At 35.6% G+C, this 20,949-nt stretch overlaps 2 protein-coding genes across 2 annotated transcripts; both read right to left on the reverse strand.

The window, feature by feature from the left end:
• Positions 1-434: 434 nt before the first annotated feature.
• Positions 435-1,202, reverse strand: LOC116140654. Its single transcript, XM_031426250.1, has 2 exons — positions 1,171-1,202; positions 435-1,070 (listed from the first exon to the last, which is right to left on the reverse strand). The coding sequence occupies exon 2, from the start codon at positions 924-926 to the stop codon at positions 453-455; it is 474 nt and encodes a 157-aa protein (XP_031282110.1). The 5' UTR covers positions 927-1,070; positions 1,171-1,202; the 3' UTR covers positions 435-452.
• LOC116140653 (alpha-latrocrustotoxin-Lt1a-like) lies at positions 958-3,266 on the reverse strand. Its single transcript, XM_031426249.1, has 3 exons — positions 2,953-3,266; positions 2,565-2,720; positions 958-1,094 (listed from the first exon to the last, which is right to left on the reverse strand). The coding sequence occupies exons 1-3, from the start codon at positions 3,233-3,235 to the stop codon at positions 1,036-1,038; spliced, it is 498 nt and encodes a 165-aa protein (XP_031282109.1). The 5' UTR covers positions 3,236-3,266; the 3' UTR covers positions 958-1,035.
• Positions 3,267-20,949: the final 17,683 nt, after the last annotated feature.

The following is a 20,949-nucleotide window of genomic DNA, read 5'->3' on the forward strand; positions in this document are numbered from 1 at the left end:
GTACTTGTGGGCGTTCTAATAATATAAATTTCTAAGTTTTAATAAAATGAATAATTATTGAATAATATTATTCAGTACAAGAAAGATAATTTTATATTTGATAAGATTTATTCACTTAAATATTAATTTTCAATTTTTTATGATTTACGTTTCACATCTTACTACAAATGCTGCTTTTGGTTATAGAATTAAAAATTCCATCCTAATATTCTATTGTATTTTTAATTTTCCAAAAGACTAATAAAGTTAAAATATAAGTAGCATTCATCATAAGAAGAATCACTCTTATTTGTACGAGACATGGCTCTAATCATATAAACTCATAAACTATAAGATAAAAGCGCCCGAGTGCTGGGCGGTCCACAACAGGGCCCTTGGCTCGTATTCTGCGCGCAATACGCCCTTGTTAAGTACTATTCTAATTGTTAGGTACATCGAGTTTCTTCCCACCTTTAAAAAGGCTCTTCAGCAGAGGACTTGAAGAGTGAACTCCTGTTATTATTGCTAAAACGCACTACATCTTCAATGATAGTTAGAACTTTCTCCAAGAACATGAAGCTCATGAAATAAGCCATTACCGTAACAGGAATAGGAATCCACAGCATCCCATCTTTGAAGACAATGAACATAGTCGCACAAAACACTTCCATCATTGCTGATATTGATAGAGAAAGTGCTGCTAATCCAGAACCCAAAAACAGAGGTAATGGCGAAATGAAATCTTCTTCTGCATATCGGGAAGAGATAACAGATAAGAACCTTAATATGGAGTAAGAGGATAATATTAGCACTACGGCATCTGATATGGCAAAAATTATGAAGGAAGCTCTTCGAACAAAATGAGGAGTCCCAGTCTTTTCTTTGGAGCCGCCTGGTACTTTCAAAGCTGCTGCAAAAACCACAGTGGCAATAATTGTTGCTGCCATCAAGCATGAATTTACAGTATCCTTAATCCATCTCTCAGCTTTATCCTTTAACTCTTTGTGTTGTTCAGTAAATATAGCCCTAGCTGTTTTCCCTTCTACATTTGTAGCTTCAGCATCCAGTGGATGCAAAATTTCCTTTACTTCCTACGGTAGTTGGTTGAGGAACATCTAATCAATCAAGTTCAAAGAAAAAAATAATGTTTTTCCAAACAAAATCGTGTGCATATGGTAAATTAATATTCACCTTAAACCACAACTTCTCCGGCAGTTGCAGAGCTACTCCTGATTCAATATTGGGCCTATCAGGTGGTGGTAACCTTGCAGCTAAACGCAAGATATTGTTCCTTCCTTTATCTGTGGTCTGGATTACCAAATCCCTAAATGATCCTTTCTCATGTATGATTTTGAAGATTTTATGGTGGCGATACAGGACAGCAAAATGAAATATGCTGTAATGATTTTCGTCAACTTCAAATATCAGATCAGGATATGCACCAAAAATTATGTTTAGAAACGCAAGGTTTCCTTGTTTTGTAGCCTCAAACAGTAGTGGCCAGGGTTTTCTAATAATTTCTGAAATCTTGGAGTCATCCAAAAGCATAATTTGTTTCCAAAAGCCTTTGATAAGTTCAAATGCTGATTGAGGAATCTCTTCACCGGCAAATGAAAAAGCAAATATGACTTGAGCCAACATTTGTTTACCAAAAAATGCAAAACTACTCCGCATGTACAATCAAGAATGTAAGATAGCTACAATACAATACAACCCAGTGAGAAATTATTTTGGCAGAATATAATTAAGAAAGAAAAAGTTTGATGCTTAAAAATAGTACACCAATATATATAGTTCCCCTTCTCTACATTTCAATGTTTTATAAAATCCTGACTTAGAACTCTAGCAAACGAAAGTTCAACTCTAGATTTTACATTCATAATTAAAATTTTTTATTTTATTGGACGGGACAGTGCATCATAGATATCTTAATTTTCACTTTGCATAATTCCTAATTATTAAACAAAAAATTAATATAAAATCTTGTCATATCAATTTATAAAATAATTTAGAAAAAAAAAAAAAAGCAAACAAATACCCACAAATAATGTGAGATGTCAACACCTTCACCCGATCCCTCCAGCCCAGCCCCTTCCTCCTGTGTTTCTCCCTGTCCTTCACCTGATCCCTCCACGGCATCTCATTCCCCTTCTGTTTCTCCCTTTCCTTCAGTTGTAGCTTCCCCCAATCTGAATAAAGTGTCCTTATCGTGTCACTAGTATCTTTAATATCTGCTTTAAACAACATGAAAGCACTTTTGTCTTTACGTACAATTGCTTTGGACTTAAAAAGTCAAGTGTCCAATAAACCTCCTCATGTAAAACTTGGATTTATCTTTTATATATTTCGTAAAAACGTAGAATCCAAGTCTCACTTGAGGATCAAAGTTGAGATCTTTGATTTCAATACCATTCTAATACCATGTTAAGTAACCACACTTTAAACTTAGATTATAATAGGTGAGCAACATTAATATTTAAGTCTAATATATGGAAATATAAATTCTATGGTAAAAAATAAAAAAATAAAAAGGAATAAGAACTAATTATAACATTCTGAGGTGTTAAAGATTAGAGAGGACTAACACATATTAAAAATTTTCTTCAAAACTCCATGTGCTGTTAGATCAACAACACGTGTCAATACATGCATTCGAGCCAAGGAGTGCAATGCTATCTCTTCATTTTTATCTCGTGCAGTGGCTAGCTCTGGGTGCCTCTGTACCAAATCCAGCGCAATATCTAGTAATACAACAATCTACATCATAAAAAATATAGATTATACCCTACAATATCAATTGGATCTGCACCAATATGATCAAACAATAAAAGCCATTTTCAAACTTGTACTCACCAAGCCAAAATTAATATGGAGGAAAAGATCTAGAATACCACAAGACTATCACGTCAGATATTTATGCTACCAATGGATGTTTAAAAGTCTAATGGGCCCAATATAAATAATACTACTTACCATACAAGCTGCGGTTTACCAGGCTGATAAGCAATTCGATGCGATCATTATCATTATCTAATATTTCATCTTGAGTGGCTCCATAAAGGTATTGTACAATCTCTTTGTTTCCCATCAGAGCTGCCTTGTGAAGTGGTGAAATGCCATTATTACCTAGGTTCTTTGTTAAGTCTCCATTCTTCTTCATCATGGCCTTGATGATTTCAACCTCTCCGGACGCAGCAGCAAGAAAAAAAGCTGTGTTACCGGCATTATTTTTGATAGCTAAATCCTCTATTTTCATCTGTTCAAGAAGCTTTCTCACAAAACCAGTGTGCTTTGCCAGCTGCAATATGGAGAGCTGTGTCCCCTTCCTTTGATAGCTTGGTAGTTAGGTCAACTTTATGTACATTGTAAATTTTTTCAGCTCTGTTCCAATCACCTTCCAGTGCAGCCCGATACAATATGAAGCGTCTATTTCTCGTTTCACACAACAACCTTGCAAGCTTTGTGCCAAAATCCAATAGGGAAAAAATAATATTGATTAATCCAATGAAACACATTACGATTTTATTTACTTGAGAAAATAAGCCGACATATGAACTTATCAAAATTATGATGCTACAATCATATAATAAAAAGACTTCACCTCTTAGAGTATCAAAAAACACAAAAGTTCATATAATCAGAAATCAACGACATTAACAAACTTAGGAAGTGTCTATCACATTAGCCCTTGGATATGAAATTTGTAAAAGGGTATTCAGAAAATGTATCTTAATATACAAAGGGAAAAAAAAACGAACCATCCATTTTTTTATAAGGTGGAGCAATCACAATCTCGATATTTTCTTCAGTTGAGGTCCTTCCTAACACAATGTTATCCTTCATTATTTATTTGCTCGTTATTTGTGGTAAATCTACAATGAACCTTACAATGTGTTAGTATTAGACAATGAATTTAGTATCATAAGATGAACCTTATGTTATTATTATTATTATTATTATTACTATTATTATCATCATCATCATTTTTGCGAGTATCTATCATTTCAATCCATTTTAATGGATCGGGTCATGTCCATAAAGAAACATGTGGGTTTGTTTAATAATGAGAAATCTCAAGGGAGAAAATGTAATTTTTCCGTAGAGAGAAGTGATTTTCTAGGTAAAGATGAAAGAAAAAATAAATAAAATCTTTGACTTCATAATGACTTCATAGAATGAGTGTTCGAAGATTTAGCTAAACTGGATTCAAATTGGGAATGAATATTATAGAATAACAATCATTTATGTCAAGTACTTCTAGATCTTAGCTACTATAAATTCAATCATCAATATGTTGGCAATGTAGACAGATATAGTAAACTGAAAAATACAAATTAATGAACTTAACTTAAGACTCCACAAATCAAAGAAGAAGAAGTAGAAGAAATGGGTTGAAAGACTCACCGCTTTTGACACCTTGGATGCAATCTGCAGCTAGCTTATTTAGAAGTAAGGGCCTGAAGAGTAAGAGAAATAATATCATATACTGAGGCTGAAGGAACAGCAAGATGATATTTAACAACCATGAAAAACAACTAATTCAAACTTTTTTGTATTTTGTCAACTAATTTTTTACTTCAATTATTTTAATTTTTTACTGGCTGACTGTTAGGTATTTTGTCACCTAATACAAAATTATCTGTACAAAGGCCAAGATAACCCTTGAGAAAAACTTGAAATAATAATTAAAAAGAAAAAAAACCACAAACAGAGTTTGTTTCTTCAAATAAAACAGAGCACAATCAACTTAAAAGACAAACTACAGAGCTAAAACCCCTGTAACAACGAAATTGAAAAAGAGCTACAAGAGTAAAAGTAAACCAGGATTAGATCCTCCACCAAAAACACAATCAATCTAAATTGCATGTATTGGTTATATTCAAATAAATAATCCAGCACAACAACTCATTTGAAACAAAGTCCACCATAAACCGCAGAGCAAAACCCATAATTTTTACCCATTTAAACAAAACCATCAGACTCGTTTCTTCACTTGCCCCACGACTCCGCTAGTGCGCAGGTCATGCACATCCAGCCCCCCACGGCCCCACCCCATCACAGCCGCTCTCCCATGCAACCTACTCGTTGCCCATAACCCACCCGTTATGTCGAACCTCGCAACCTCCATCTCACTCCACTCCCGTCGCATCTCCACCACACCCGACCCTTTGTTAATAGGGTTTGGTGATTTTGAGTTTTGATTTTGAAATTTTTTTTACTTTATACAAAAAATTATAAATTTAGAATTTCGTGAAGCTGTTGGCTTTAAAGGGTTAGGGTGAGTCATGGAAATCAATAGATATGACGTTGTTTTTGGTCGAGAGTGGTGGCCAGACGAGAGGGGTGGCGTGGCTGCCGGGTTTTTGCCGCGGTGATTTAGAATTTAGGTGATATATATATTATGTATTTATTTTTTAAATAAACTTATATTTCGTTATATTATATCTGAAAAGTTTAATTAGCTGTAAGCGGACGAATATATCCTTTTTTTTTTGTTAATTTTCTTAATAACGTTTGCGAGTTTGAAGGACGATTTTGAAAGTAAAAGAGTAAGATGTCCTTGAGAAGTTGACCGATACCATATGGACGAAAATGTTTTTGACCCTAACAACTGTATATACATTACAGATATTGACTCATAAAGAAAGACCTCTAAGTCAAGTAAAGCAGACACCAGATATCAAAAGTTTTACGTTTGAATGATTAAGCAAGAGCAATTAGATTAAATGTTCCCCGGATTTGTTCATGATTTTATAAATTAAATAAAAAGATTGTTTTGCAATGAACTAGTGCAAGTGATGATTTGGACTAGAATTATACAAATGACTAATCACATCAGAAAGAAGGGGGAATTGGAGTAGTAGCCATTGGAATAGCTACCCAAGCAAAGTCATCACTAAGAGCAATGAAAAGAGTGGCTCCAAATGCTGCCATCTTGGTGGCTATTGAGACAAAGAGAACTGCAAGCCCTATCATCAGTCTGTTTGGTAATGAATGCAGGAAATCTTCTTTTGCATAGCCCGAGGTGAGAATGGAGAGGAACATCAATATTGAAGTGGTGGAGCAAAATAGTGCCAATACATCCGATATGGCGAAAACCAAAAATGATCTGTGATGTAGAAAAATAGGCCTGCCAGTAAGGTGGTTGTTTCCACCTGGTAAAGTGAAGGTTGCAGCAAACATCAACTTTTTGTCAAGGATTGCCCTGAAGTATGGAACTGAATGTGTTGGACATAGTCACCCCTTTATCCAAAACGTTCCTTTTGTTTTCAAAAGGAATAAACAGCCAAATAATGGGTAATGCAGAAGAGCAATGGCGGTGAGGAATGGGCAGTAATGGAGTTCCTAACAAGAGTAAATGCACCTCTGCCAAATTCCAAGCTAACTTCCACTAACAATTGCGGAAGGCTTCCGTGCCAATACATGAAGAGTCATCTCTAGTGGAGCAAAATAGTGCCAATACATCCGATATGGCGAAAACCAAAAATGATCTGTGATGTAGAAAAATAGGCATGCCTGTAAGGTGGTTGTTTCCACCTGGCAAAGTGAAGGCTGCAGCAAACATCAACTTTTTGTCAAGGATTGCCCTGAAGCATGGAACTGAATGTGCTGGACATAGTCACCCCTTTATCCAAAACGTTCCTTTTGTTTTCAAAAGGAATAAACAACCAAATAATGGGTAATGCAGAATAGTAATGGCGGTGAGGAATGGGCAGTAATGGAGTTCCTAACAAGAGTAAATGCACCTCTGCCAAATTCCAAGCTGACTTCCACTAACAATTGTGGAAGGCTTCCGTGCCAATACATGAAGAGTCATCTCTTCCTTTCCATCTCGAGCTAAAGCTAATTCAGGATGATGTTTAATTAAGTCCGAGGCCACATCTATCAAATTAACACAACATAATCATCATCAATTTGCTCCTCAAGAAGATATAAAGTTGCAACAATGAATGAGATTTCATGAAAACTACAAGAAAATAGTGAAGGTAAGAGGTGAATAACCATAGAGGCCTGCATTAATGACAACAACAAGAGGTTCAATTTGATCTTCTTCTTTTAGATACTCTGCCTCTGTCAATTAATAAAGATACCAGACCATTTCTCTGTGGCCTAAGAAAGCAGCCATAAACAATGTTGTTGCTCCCTTACTGCAAAAAATCGATGACAACATTTTGTTCTTGTTAACCATCACCTATGCAATCTTCTTGATTCCAGATATGGCAGCAAAACAGAGAGCTGTGTTCCCAACCTTGTTCTGCAGCGCCAGGTGATCTTCAGGTGTCTTGATATTTACAAGTTCTTGGACAAATACTGTATGTGTAGCTCTTGCAGCAAAATGGAGAAGTTTCCTGGTTTCTTGTGATTTTGGCACGTACTGCTTGTGGATTCAAAATCACTCTCTTGTGAATTCCAATCACCTTTAAGAGCCACATTATGTAGAGGAACAAAAGTAGTAAAGTAGGAAAAAACCATAGACAGTTCTTTCTTCAAATTAAACAGAGCACAATCCACTTAAATGACAAATTCTAGAGACAAAAAGTAAAAACCCTGTAACAATGAAATTGAAAAAGAAAACCAGGATTAGATAACCAGACACAATCAATCTAAATTGCATGCATTGGTTATATTCAAATCAATAATCCAGCACAACAACTCATTTGAAACAAAATCCACCACAAACCGCACAACAAAATCCATAATTTTTACCCATTTAAACAAAACTGCAGATTATGAGCAAGAAGGGGCAAAAGGAGCAACTGTAGTTGCTGAAGAATGCCAAAAAAGAGAAGAAAAAATGTATTTATTGTATGTTTGAGTTTATAGTGTTGTGTGAATTTATACAAAAAATGTAAATGCAATACAAGGAATGTAATCAAATGGTGTAATTACAGAATATTTTCAATAAAAGTCACTCCTGGATATCATGTCAATTGCTTGATTCCAGGACATATAATTCCAGTAGCAATAATCTTCTTTCCATATTACATCACTCCCCCTCAAGCTGATGGTTTGTATATGTCAAAAACTCCAAGCTTGTGAAGTAAATATGAATGTTGTCGACTACATAGTAGCTTTGTGAAAATGTCTGCTGGTTGCTCTGAGGTTCGGATATGCTTTGTCTTGATTACCTCTTCTTGAATTTTGTCTCGAATAGAATGGCAATCAATTTCAATATGTTTTGTCCTCTCATGGAAAACAGGATTTGTCACTATGTCATTGGTAGCCTTGTTGTCACAATGTAAGATGACGGGTATACTTGTTTGTATCTCCAAATCCGTTAGTAACCCAAGAGCCCATACAATTTCACATGTAGTTTTCCCCATAGCTCTGTATTCAGCTTCTGTTGAAGATAGTGAAACTATCGACTGCCTCTTTGTCTTTTAGGAAATCAAGGATCCCCCAAGCTTTATACAGTAACCAATGAGTGATTTCCTTGTCATTGGACATGTACTCCAATCTGAGTCGCAGAAGGTTGTTATGTCTAAGTTTTCGTTTCTTGGCAGAAGAAGTCCTAGACCTGGACAACCTTTCAGATATTTGAGTACCTTAGTTGCTGCCTCTATATGGGATTCCTTTGGGCCATACATGAATTGGCTCAAGATGGGGACGACATAACTTATATCGGGTCATGTCATTGTGAGATATATAAGTCTTTGATAGATGGTGGGATCCTTTAATGAAGGATCATCTTCAAATGATGGCATTTCTTTATCATATTGTTGGGTTGTGAGTTTGATGTTTTGTTCCACGGGAATCACACTTGGCTTGCATGCTGATAATCCAAAATCTGACACTAGCTCAAGAACATAATTTCTCTAAATGAGGGATATGCCGGTAGGGGACCTTGCAATCTCGATTCCTAAGAAATATTTGGGTTCTCCCTGATCTTTTATACAGAAGTGTTTGTTGAGGTGTTCTTTTAAAGCTTGAATGGTAGGTGCATCATTCCCTGTTATAAGGATATCATCCACATAAATGATTAAAGCAATGAATGAAGTACCTTTGTGCCATGTGAAGAGAGCATAGTCATTTCTGGATTGAACAAATCCTATGTCTGTAAGTGCCTCTATGATTTTAGCATTCCATTGGTGAGATGCTTGTTTCAGACCATAGAGGGACTTTCGCAGCCAACATACATTATTCTCCCCCTGGTGGCGAAGGCCCGAAGGAAGGTCCATATAAATTTCTTCATGAAGGTCGCCATAGAGAAAGGCATTGTGAACATCCATTTGGTGGAGAGACCAATCACGAATAGCAACAACAAACAGAAAATCTCGAACAGTGACATGTTTAGCAACGGAAGAAAAAGTTTCTTGGTAATCAAACCCTTCTCGTTGAGTAAAGCCTTTGGCAACTAGACGAGCTTTGAAGCGTTCAATGGATCCATCAACTCGATGTTTGATCTTATACACCCATTTACAACCAATTGGTTTCCGATGAAAAAGTCGAGGTATAATGTCCCAAGTATGATTTTGTGCCAGAGCATGAAGTTCATCGGCCATGGCTTGTTGCCACTGTGCATGAGAAACAACATCAGAATAGCAAAAAGGCACTTGATCTGCAGAGATCTTATTGATACAAGTCCTGTGGGTAGAAGACAGTCTATCATTGCTCACATAATTGGTAGTAGGATAAAGGTCACCTGAAGTATTTTGAACGTGGAGCAGACATAATCGACTGTCCAAATGGGTGGTCGGGTGGACTGTGTAGACTGGCAGGGGGCTGGTTCTGAATGATCAGGAGAACTTTTTGAGATAGCAGGTGAGGATTCGATGTTAGTGTATGCCCTAGGAACCAATCATGTTGTCGATTTCAGGACATTATATATTGTAAATGTATTATGAATAAAAGAAAGTGTTCTTATTTCGCATGTTGATTTTTTGCTTCATTTATATTATATTATATTTAATATTGCATGTGAAATATCTGGATGACACGGATCTTTAGAAGATCAAATCATCAAAGAATTCCCTACGCAAGTAATGTTAATTGGGCAATAACATTGCATAGTAGGCATGTTGAATATCTCCACTGAATATCATGTGATGGTATTAGTGTGGGTGATTATAAGAGATATGTCACTAAGGCATTAGCATGGATAAACAGTTTGTGAACTGTTTATCGAATATGAACGATTACGATGAATCACTTGGATGTGGTCAATGATGCATTGTAGGATCATGCTAGTGTACCATTGATCCTCAGACCTGAGACATCATGGTTGGATTCAACATAGGATGCATATGGTTCATATGGTGTATAAGCACGAGACTAGTCATGTATTGTGTAATAAGCCGGTTTGGTCACATGTGATTCATATGCAAGGACAAGTGATAGTCAAGATGGGATTTGTTAACTCAAAATAGTCCAATCTCAAGTTTCCAGACGAATGTCAATAAACATTGGAAAAGGGAAATCTCTGGCCAGAGTATAATGAATGTCAGATGAAAAGTAGTTTTATGTTGACAAGTTCCATTGTATCGATTGACAATTCGATTAAAGATTAAGTTAAAGGTTTTGACATACCATGAACCATTCTTAATCGGGATTAGATAACAGAGAGATTTAACTACACGGTATGTACGATCATAATAGGTTCATTGGAGTTTACACTTCACTGTGGTTTAGGGGTTATGGAACATTGCTAGACGTCTACCATAATCAGTGGGAATTTCGATTATAAAGAGTTATAACGAAACATATCAAAATCTGATATGGGGCCTATGGCTAGATCATAGTGAACCAAAATGGTCACACATAAAACCAAGCTCAAGGGGAGAGCGTAATACATTAATCAGATTAATGATGTTCGGACATAAACGGTTGCATCTGAATTAATGTATTGGTGAGAAATGATTATCCATCACTAACCAAGGGTAATAAGGATTTATTAAATATTATTATTGAATTGGATTCAATGAAAGGGGCAAAAGTGCATTGGTTTTATTCTAAATGGTTAGAATATTTAATGAAATTAAAATTTGGTCTAATTATGAATTAACCATAAAACCAAGGACTTGACATAAATGTTTATTCTCAAGTTAACTTTAAATTGCTTGAGGCCTTCCTAAAACAATTTAAAATTATACTTTGTGCCCATGGTATATAAATTAAGTAGTATACCATTTTAATGCAATTTTGCAACAATTGAAAACAAAAGGTACTCTCTCATTTTCTCTCTCACTCTCGGCTCTTTCTCATCTTTAGGTTGGGTGGATTTCATTTTGAGTTTCTTCATTCTCTTTTGAAGAATCTAGACTCCAAGTTTCAACATGAAGCTTTTAATAGCAAAAGGAGTTGGTAATTTCTATCCTTTTCTTACATTAATAAGTTAATGTTTTGATTGTTAGTTTTCTACCTTATGTCCATCATCTTGATCATCATTTTCTCTCCATTTCTATGTCCAAAATGCATGAATCCCAACAATCAACTGATGGGGAAGACTCTGTGGAAGGATCTATGGGAGCAACAGTAGAGTCAGGAGCATTTGGAGAATTACCTAGATCTTCTGCATGTGGTATCATAAAATATGTGCCTGAAGGAGATCTTCCAGGAAAAAAGATGTCTGTTAGGAAGTAATGTTGGGTTGATCATGATTATCCATAAATGGGAATGAATCTTCATGAAAAATCACATCTCTGGAAATCAGGAATCTGTTTTATGTCTGATCATATAAACGGTAACCTTTTTGATGCATAGGGTAGCCCATAAAATACGAGTGGCTCGAGGAGCAAACTTGCCACGAGCCCCAAGATTAGTAGCATAGCACAAACAACCAAATACTCAAAGATGACTAGTGTTTGGGAGTTTCCCAAAAAGAAGTTCATAGGGAGTCTTATCATTAAGAATTCTAGTAGGCATCCGATTGATCAGGTAAGTGGCTGTGACCACACATTCGCCCCAAAAGGAGACCGGTATGTTGGCTTGGTGTTTGAGGGCTCTAGCTATTTCTAAGAGGTGTTGGTGTTTCTATTCAACTATACCATTTTGTTGGGGGATGTAGACAAAAGAACTTTCATGTATAATGCCTAGAGATGTAAAATATGATGAAAAATGGTGATTAAAGAAATCATGGGCATTATCTGTTTGGATTCTCTAAACAAAAGAATTGAATTGTGTTTTGACCATGGAAACGTATGCCTGAATTTTGGAAAGTGTTTGGGTTTTGGAGTGCATGAGATAAACCCATGTCCCTTCAGAGAAGTCGTCAACTATGGTAAGAAAGAATCAGGAGCCATCATGGTTAGGGGTGTGATAAGGCCCCTAAATATCAATGTGAATAATGGAAAAAAGACGAGTAGTGTTTGATGTGTTGTGTGGAAAAACAATTAGGGATTGTTTGGCAATGGGACAAATAGGACAGCGAGGTTGTGGAATAGAAGCACTATGACCCAATCTTTGGTGCAAAATCAAGGAATTTTTATTGAAATTTGTATTACAATCAGATAATTTATTTTTAGTAATACAAGACAAAATATTTTTAGACTTTTCCACGAAATCAGTGATCCAATAGTAAAGACCATTATGAACCTTACCCGAGCCCATCAGTTTCTTAGTCAAAGGGTCCTGAAATCCACATATGTTAGGAAAAAAAATTAAACAACAATTGTTATCTTGACAGATTTTGGAAACAGAGATAAGGTTAAATCTAAAGGCTGGGACAAATAAAACATTATGGAGGACTAAGGTTTTGGTAAGTTGAACAATCCCTATTAGGGTAGCGGGAGCCATGGTGCTATTGGGCATACGAATAAATGTGTATGATTTTGTCGGTGTATAGGTAAAATACTTGGAGTGAAAAATGACGTGGTCACTCGCCCTCAAATCAATTATCTAGATATCATCTTGCATAGGATGCCGTATTAGCCTGGGGAAGTTGATTGATCATCTGAATTATTTGTTGATTTTGTTCAGGACTGAATGTAGGTACAGAGTTGTCTATGGTGTCCGTTTGGTTGATAGTGGACCCAGATTTCTGATTAAAGGAGTGGCCATGCAGCTTCCAAACAAGTGTCAAGAGTGTGATTTCTCTGTTTGCAGTAATCATAATAGCGTGCATTTCTTCCAGACTTATTGTTTCTTGACCCATTGGACCCACTTGCTTGAGGTGACCCATTTGAATTAAATAAAGATGGCCCACTTGAGGTGGAGTAACTTTGTCCATGTGAATTAGTAAAGGAATTGGGCTTGACATTATTTGGACCATAGTATTGGGAGAAAGAATTTGAGCCATTGATTTTTGCCCCATATAAAACAATCTTATCATTCACCTGCCCTTCATGACCACTTTTTTCTCCATTGCCGCCTTTACTCTTCTCTTCTTCACTGAATTGTCCTTGTGTCAAGTTGAAAGAAGCAATGTCACCAATGTGAGAGCCATCTTAGAAGCTCATGAGTTGGCTCTCATCTTATACAGCCAACTGGAAAGTGCGGAGAAGTGTCGGCATCGAAATGGTGGCAAGCATCTGTGTTCTGAAAGGTAAAAAGCTGTCATTTAAACCCATTAAAAATTGGATCAATCGATCTTGATCTTTTACCAGTTTGACTTGTTATATCACCATTGTAGGCACTTCAAGAGGCTCAGCTACAGCATCTAGTTCATTCCAAAGTGCCGATAAGCGATTGAAATAAGACGTCACTGATAAGTTGTGTTGTTTGATTTTTGTGAGAGATTGTCGTAAGGTGAATAGCTTAGTCAAATCAAGTTGCCCGTACATCTCATGTATGTTTGCCCATATTTCTTAGGCATTTTCTGTTTGTGGTAGCCCAGCGGCAATCTCCTGGGACAGGGAGTTGCCGATCCATGCTTGGACAAGTATATTGCAGCGTTTCTAATGCTTGAGGAGATGCGGTTCAGTTGGCGGAGGAAGGGTTCAATCGATGAACCCTTCCTTATCATTTTTTTGGATTCAGTGAGTGGTTGCTTGACAAACACCAACTCAGCGCCGTCGGATGCCGGGAAGTAGAAAAGGTCGCCAGGTTCTAGTCGATTGGGATGATTTTGGATGATTTGGAATGCCGGGTTGGATGTTTGACCCATGAACCTGAATGGGTTTGGGTTGGATTGGTTTTGGTTTTGGGCAGAACTTTGACCCGATCCAGAATCTTGGTCTTGGTTTTGGTTTTTGGTTGACTAGTTTGAAGATGGTGGAGTTGTGATTTGCGGGTTGGTGTTTGAATCCATAAGGGAAGTTGTTTGGTTTAAAAAAAAAAAATGATAATACTAAGAATTTTTGTGATTTTGGTAAAAGAGAAATACAAACCCAAGTGCATTGTCTGCAGGTTCTAGAAATCTAGCGAAGAAGGATTGGCTGAGAAGAAGGATGCTCAATATAAAGGCCTTGATTCACTGATGCTGGAAATTTTGGCTAGAGAGGGTTGTTGAGCGGAAGCAAGATTAAATACGATGCTCTGATACCATGTCAGAGTATGAGCAAGAAGGGGCAAAAGGAGCAACCATAGTTGCTGAAGAATGCCAGAAAAGAGAAGAAGAAATGTATTTCTTGTATGTTTGAGTTTACAATGTTGTGTGAATTTATACAAAAAATGTAAAAGCAATACAAAGAGTGTAATCAAATGGTGTAATTACAGAATATTTTCAATAAAGGATTTCCTAAAGTCACTCCTAGATATCATGTCAATTGCTTGATTCCAGGACACATAATTCTAGCAATAATAATCTTCTTTCCATATTACATCAAAAACCATCAGACTCGTTTCTTCACTTGCCCCACGGCTATCGTCGCCAACCATGGCTCCGCTAGTCCGTAGGTCATGCATATCCAACCCCCTACCCCATCACAACCGCTCTCCTATGCAACCTTTCGTTGCCTACAACCCACCCGTTATGTCCAACCTTGCAACCCCTACCCCTCCTAATCTCCATTTCACTCCACTGCCATCACATCTCCACCACACCCGACCCTTCATTGCTGGGATTTGATGATTGAGATTTTTTTTTTTTTTACTTTACAAAACATTGTAAATTTAGAATTTTGTGAAGTTGTTAGCCCTAAAGGGTTAATATTATTAGTTGTGACTTGTGATGTTGTTTTCGATGGGGAGTGGTGGCCTAGCAAGAGGGATGGCGTGGCTGCGGGGTTTTTGCCGCTGTGATTTAAGAGATATATATTATTTATTTATTTTTAAATAATAATATTTTATTTTTCAGCTCTAAAAAGATGAAGATACCCTTTGGCTGTTAATTTTAATAGTAACGTTTGTGAGTTTGAAGGACGATTTTGAAAGTAAAAGATTAGGATATTTGACCCTAACAATTGTACATAGTATATACGTGTGTTGACTCATAAAGAAACACCTCTAAGAAAAAACATTATTTCTAATTAAATTCCCAAGTGAGACACATTAAATTCACAATAAATTTATACACATATTATTTTTAGGTTCTATAAATATACAGAAAAAAGGATTTTATAATTTTATGTAATTGATAAGGATTTTATCTTTTAATGACTATTATTATACTATAAAGATAATATTATAATTGATAAGATTTATTCACTTAAATGTTAATTTTATTTTTTATATAATTTGTATTTCATCCTACTATATATGCCACTTTTATATTTATTTATAGAATTGAAGATTTCATAAAAATATTCTATTGTATTTTCTTTTTTCTCACTCTTATTTGTAAGATATGGTTCTAATACTACAAAATTAATATTATGTTAGATAAATGGCCACACAGATGAGCGTTAAACATTGGTTATAAGGAATTAATGCTAATACTTTTTAACGAAATAAGTTCGTGTCAAATAAAACTTGTACTTGGGTACCTTATTTCAGGGTTTTTTTTTTTTTTTTTTTTTAAAAAAAACCAAAAATAATTATTGTAAAATCATGCTACAATAAATAATAACAGTAAAACAACAGAGTGACTCGTTTATTGTATTACATTGATCCAGATAATGAGAGCTAAAACATAAATACTCATATTTCATAAAATAATGCCGCTATGATTTTTTGTGATATTGTGAGTTGTTTCTCTTCTTTTAAAAAGCTCTCACCTAGTATACGGGCAATATGCGTTACATCTCCAAAGCCAGTCCAAATTCTGTCGAGGCTTGTAGATTGTGAAAAAAGACATTACCATAACAGGAAGAGGAATCCATAACATCCCATCTTTGAAGACAATGAGCATAGTTGCAAAAAACGCTACCACCATTGCTTCTATTGAGAAAAGAAGTAAGATTAATCCCCTAGCCAAATGATCAAAAGGTACCTGCGAAAGGAAATCTACTTTTTCACAATGGGAAGAGAATGGTTATGAGCATTAGTATGGAGAAACAGGACAATAGTAATGCTATAATATCTAATATTGCAAAAACTATGAAGGAAGCTCTTCGAACAAAATGTGGAGCCCTTGTTTCTTCATTAGTGCCACCTGGTATTGTGCAAGCTGCAGTGAAAACCATGGTGGCAATAAGTATTACCCTATGATGTTTGCATTTTGCAATGTCCTTAATCCATTTCTCAGCTTCCTTTCTTAACTCTCTGTGTTTTCTCTCACTCCTCACTCACTGAGCAATTCTAGCTCACTCCTTGTTTGTAAATTTCCTTTCCCCCCCCCCCCCCAAAACAAAAGTCAAGAAGGACATGATGTGGAGGAGTGAATCCCACTCAAGTTTCAACCACACGACTTCAGGTGGATTTGGCTTACTATTTATGATACTATTTGTTCTATTACTCAGGGAAATGTATCCCAAAAAATTGATTCCTAACATATTTTTTGATTTGTGAGGCCTGCCATCTACAACTTTTTTTTTAATCTTTTCCTTCTTTATTTTTTATTTTTTCAGTTCGTCTTCTTCCAACCACCGCGACAACTCTCTCTTCCACCTGCCATCTGCAAGTTTTTTTCTCTTTTCCTTCTTTCTTTTCCTTCTTTATTTCTTTCTTCTTCTTCTTTATTTCTTCAGTCCGTCTTCTTCCAACCACCAATTACCACTACAACCCTTTCTTCCACCTGCCACCTGCAAGTGTTTTTCTCTTTTCCTTCTTTCTTCTTTAGTTGTTAATGGATTATAGGTATACAAACGATTCTAAGGGTTGATAATTAGTAGCTTTGTTATATATATATATATATATATATTAATGTGTTGTTTTTAAACAGTTGGATTAGTAATTGAAATAAATATGGGAAATTTGTTTCTAATTTAGTGGTTACGAAATAACCAATCAAATGCTTAATATTATTAAAATGCAAATTGATAAGTTTTTAGGTTATAATAATAAATTATTTTAACAAAATGCATCAAAATATTGTATCAATAAATTTTTTTATAAAAAAATATACTAAACAAATATTCAACAATTTGTTCAACTCAAATAACAAAGTCAAAATACTCCACCAAACACATTTGATTCAAATCGTACTCTCATAATAATAACCCAACCCAACTCAACAATACTATTTCAAAAATCCTACCAAAAATAACAAAACAGACACACCCTTCATTTTATTATATGTGTCATAGTTGTGTTTTATTTTCTGTTATAAAGTTTATGTTTCTTCATTATGTATTTACTTCATGTTTTGGATTGTAAAAGATATGGAAAAATCTGATATCATACGTTTCATTTTGTAGAAATTCAGTTGCATTTGTTTATTTGCAAATGATTTTATATTTATTTGTGGAAACAAAAAAGAGTGCTTATAAATGTTTTAGTTAGAAGATTTTTCTAATGTTTTAATTCATAAACATGTTTCATAGTTTTCCCACATGCCATATCTCGGTCACCCGAGTCTCATGGGTGCGCCAGAAGCTTATAGGATAGGGAGAGTTAGGATGTGTCATGTCAAAAATAGTGTATTTGACTTAATAATATTTACTTCAATTATCAAGTTATAAGCATATCTATAGTAAATTAGTAATTATATATGATAAATTGAAAAACATCAGTACATTACTTAATTAAATGATTAATTAACTTATGGGCAACTTCAAAAACTTCATTTTCACTCTAGTAATTATAATATTATATAATATTTGTATTTTTGGATAATAAAGTTAACTAAAATTTAATTCCCAAAATTAATTCCACAACTATACTTTGATGTAAAATTTAATAATATATATATATTGTGATTGGACACAAATAATAATTTTTCAGGAGTGTATTTGTAAATTTTTTAAGGTTTATTTGTCATTTTTTAAATTAATAGGGGGTCATAGAAATTTTACAGGGTACCCAGGTAAGGAATCGGAACCTGCATTTCAAGTTCCTGTTCTAGGAACCTAAGAACCAAGTTTCGGTTCCAAATCTTTGGAACTGGTCGGTTTCGATTCCGGTTCCTCCAAAAAATGCAGGGTACCCAGAACCGCTCACCCCTAAATCATATACAATCGTTTCGTCTCATCGTTGATTCATTAGGATTACATAAACATCCGACGTGATTCTAATGCGATCAATCACATACCTCTTGTTGTCGCGATTTCTTGCATCAACACTTGTTATTTTTAGGTTCTATAAATATTTAATAAAACGACTTTATAATTCTTTTTATATTGTTAAATTCTTGAATAAAATTAATAAAATGCTTTATCCTTGTAATTGTGATTGTGAATTTTGAAATAATACTTCAATTTAACACTTATTGTTGTTTAATTATGTTGCAAAGAATTGTTCTGTATCCCAAAGTTCTTGGGAATTATCATTTGGTAACTTGTGTCTCGTTATTGCTTTTCAAATTTATATCCTTGGCATGCATCTTGAGAAGGAGTTTGATGTTCAATAGTACACATTATTAGTTAAAAGAAGATATTAAGTTTAAACTAAATGTGAAAAAAAGAAAAATAGGATTCGTTTATTGTAAACTCATGCTAAAATAAATAATTAGTAGTAAAACAATGACTGACTCGTTTATTGTATTACATTGATATAAATACCCACATTGTATATACTGGCGCTATGATTTTTTCTAATATTGTGAGTTGTTTCTCTTCTTTTAAAAAACTCTCACCTGGCATAACGGCAATATGTATTACATCTCCAAAGCGAGTCCAAGTTCTGTCGAGGAACTTGTAGATTGTTAAAAAAGTGTTGGAATTGTCAACTATTTCAGCATAATTGGGTTACGCAAACGCATTCGAGGGTCTTGCTGACTGGTCAGTGGGTGGGGACCTCGCTCCCTGGTGAGCGAGCGGGGGTCATAGGGGCAGCGCCCCCAAGCCCGTAGGCGGTTTGGGCCTTTTCCATGTATAACTGCTGTAGGATTTCTTTAAGTTATTAATTCCTTATTGGGTAATTCCTTATTGGGTTGGGCTTAGGAATAGGAATCCTTATAAAACCAGCTTTTGTCACTTAAACCTGTATATAAACATATTTTTCTCTTGTTATGAGTGTGATAGCAAATCATAGGGCAATTCATTCATTGTAAACGAGAGAGATGTGAGGAAATATTGCAATAATATTGACTAGGCTGGACGTAGCCCATATTGGGTGAACCAGGGTAAATCGCGCATGTTATTTTCTCTATGTTTATTATCTGTGATTTGCTTTATTGTTGTTTTGTTCTCGCTACTGTCTCTATTTCATTCATCTCTATTTCATTCAAAAAGACATTACCGCAACAAGAATAGGAATCCATAAAATCCCATCTTTGAAGACAATAAACATAATAGCACAAAACGCTACCATCATTGCTTCCACTGAGAAAAAAAGTAAGGTTAACCCCCAAGCCAAATCAAAAGAACACCCGCTGAAGGAAATCTACTTCTTCACATCGGGAAGAGATAATGGTTATGAGCATTAGTATGGAGAAATAGGACAATAGTAATGTTATAGTATCTGATATTGCAAAAACTATGAAGGAAGCTCTTCGGACAAAATGTGGAGTCCCTATTTCTTCATTAGTGCCACCTGGTATTGTGAAAGCTGCAGCAAAAACTAGTGGCAATAAGTATTGCCTCCATGATGTTTGCATTTGCAATGTCCTTAGTCCATTTCTCAGCTTCCTTTCTTAACTCTTTATGTTGTTCAGTGAATATAACTTTCCCTTGTTATTTTCAGCTTCAGCATCCATTGGATGCAAAATTCTCTTCACTCTCTACAATATTACGATATATCTGTCAATCAAGGGAAAGAAATATTATTTTTTCAAACGAAAGAGGGGATTTCATTAATATTCACCTTGAACCACCGCATCCGATAAACATTTTGAAATGTGTTGCAGTTAATTCAGCATTGGGTGTATCTTGTTCTGGCAACTTTGCAGCCAAATGCAAGATGGTGTTCCCTTTCTTATCTGTTTTCTTAACTACCAAATTTTTCAATAGACCTATGGTGTAAATAATTTTGAAAATGTTATAATGACGATACATAAAAGCATAATGAAATGTGGTGTAATTATTTTCGTCAACTTCAAACATCAGATAAGGATATTCGTGGAAAATTATGTCTAGAAAATGGATACCTCACATCTCAGGACGGTCTCAAAAATCGCCACCCATCCAAGTGGGGGATTCTTTCGAGAAGAGACCCTCGGAACCATCAAATTAAGCTGCGGCGCATAGACTGTTCTTATGCACTCCAAGTCCCCGATGGTAATCGAGGACTGTGGTTCTCTTTTAGCCTATGGACTGGAGACCGCGTGGGTTGGCCCAACTATATCAAAGCACAATTGGAAGAGCCTGTCATGTTGGGATCCGAGCTTCGTGCGATGATTTCCTCAGAGACCTCGGGGGTTGAATCCTCAATGATTGCCAAGCCCATGGGCAAATCGAACATCCGATCGATTGTATGACTGCTAGAAGAAGACATGGTTATAGCTCGCTTCAAGGTACATAAAATAGAAGCAAACATGTGCCAGAGCTCGAAAAACTCAACGACCAATCCACACTTGTTTTCAGTTCAGGCACTTAGAATAGCTCACATCACGCAACGAACGCACGCAACCTACCCAAGATTCTGGCAACCGTAGCAATAAACCTTTCCTAAACCCAA

Source organism: Pistacia vera, unplaced genomic scaffold, assembly GCF_008641045.1.
Source record: "Pistacia vera cultivar Batoury unplaced genomic scaffold, PisVer_v2 Contig374, whole genome shotgun sequence".
Lineage (NCBI taxonomy): Eukaryota > Viridiplantae > Streptophyta > Magnoliopsida > Sapindales > Anacardiaceae > Pistacia > Pistacia vera.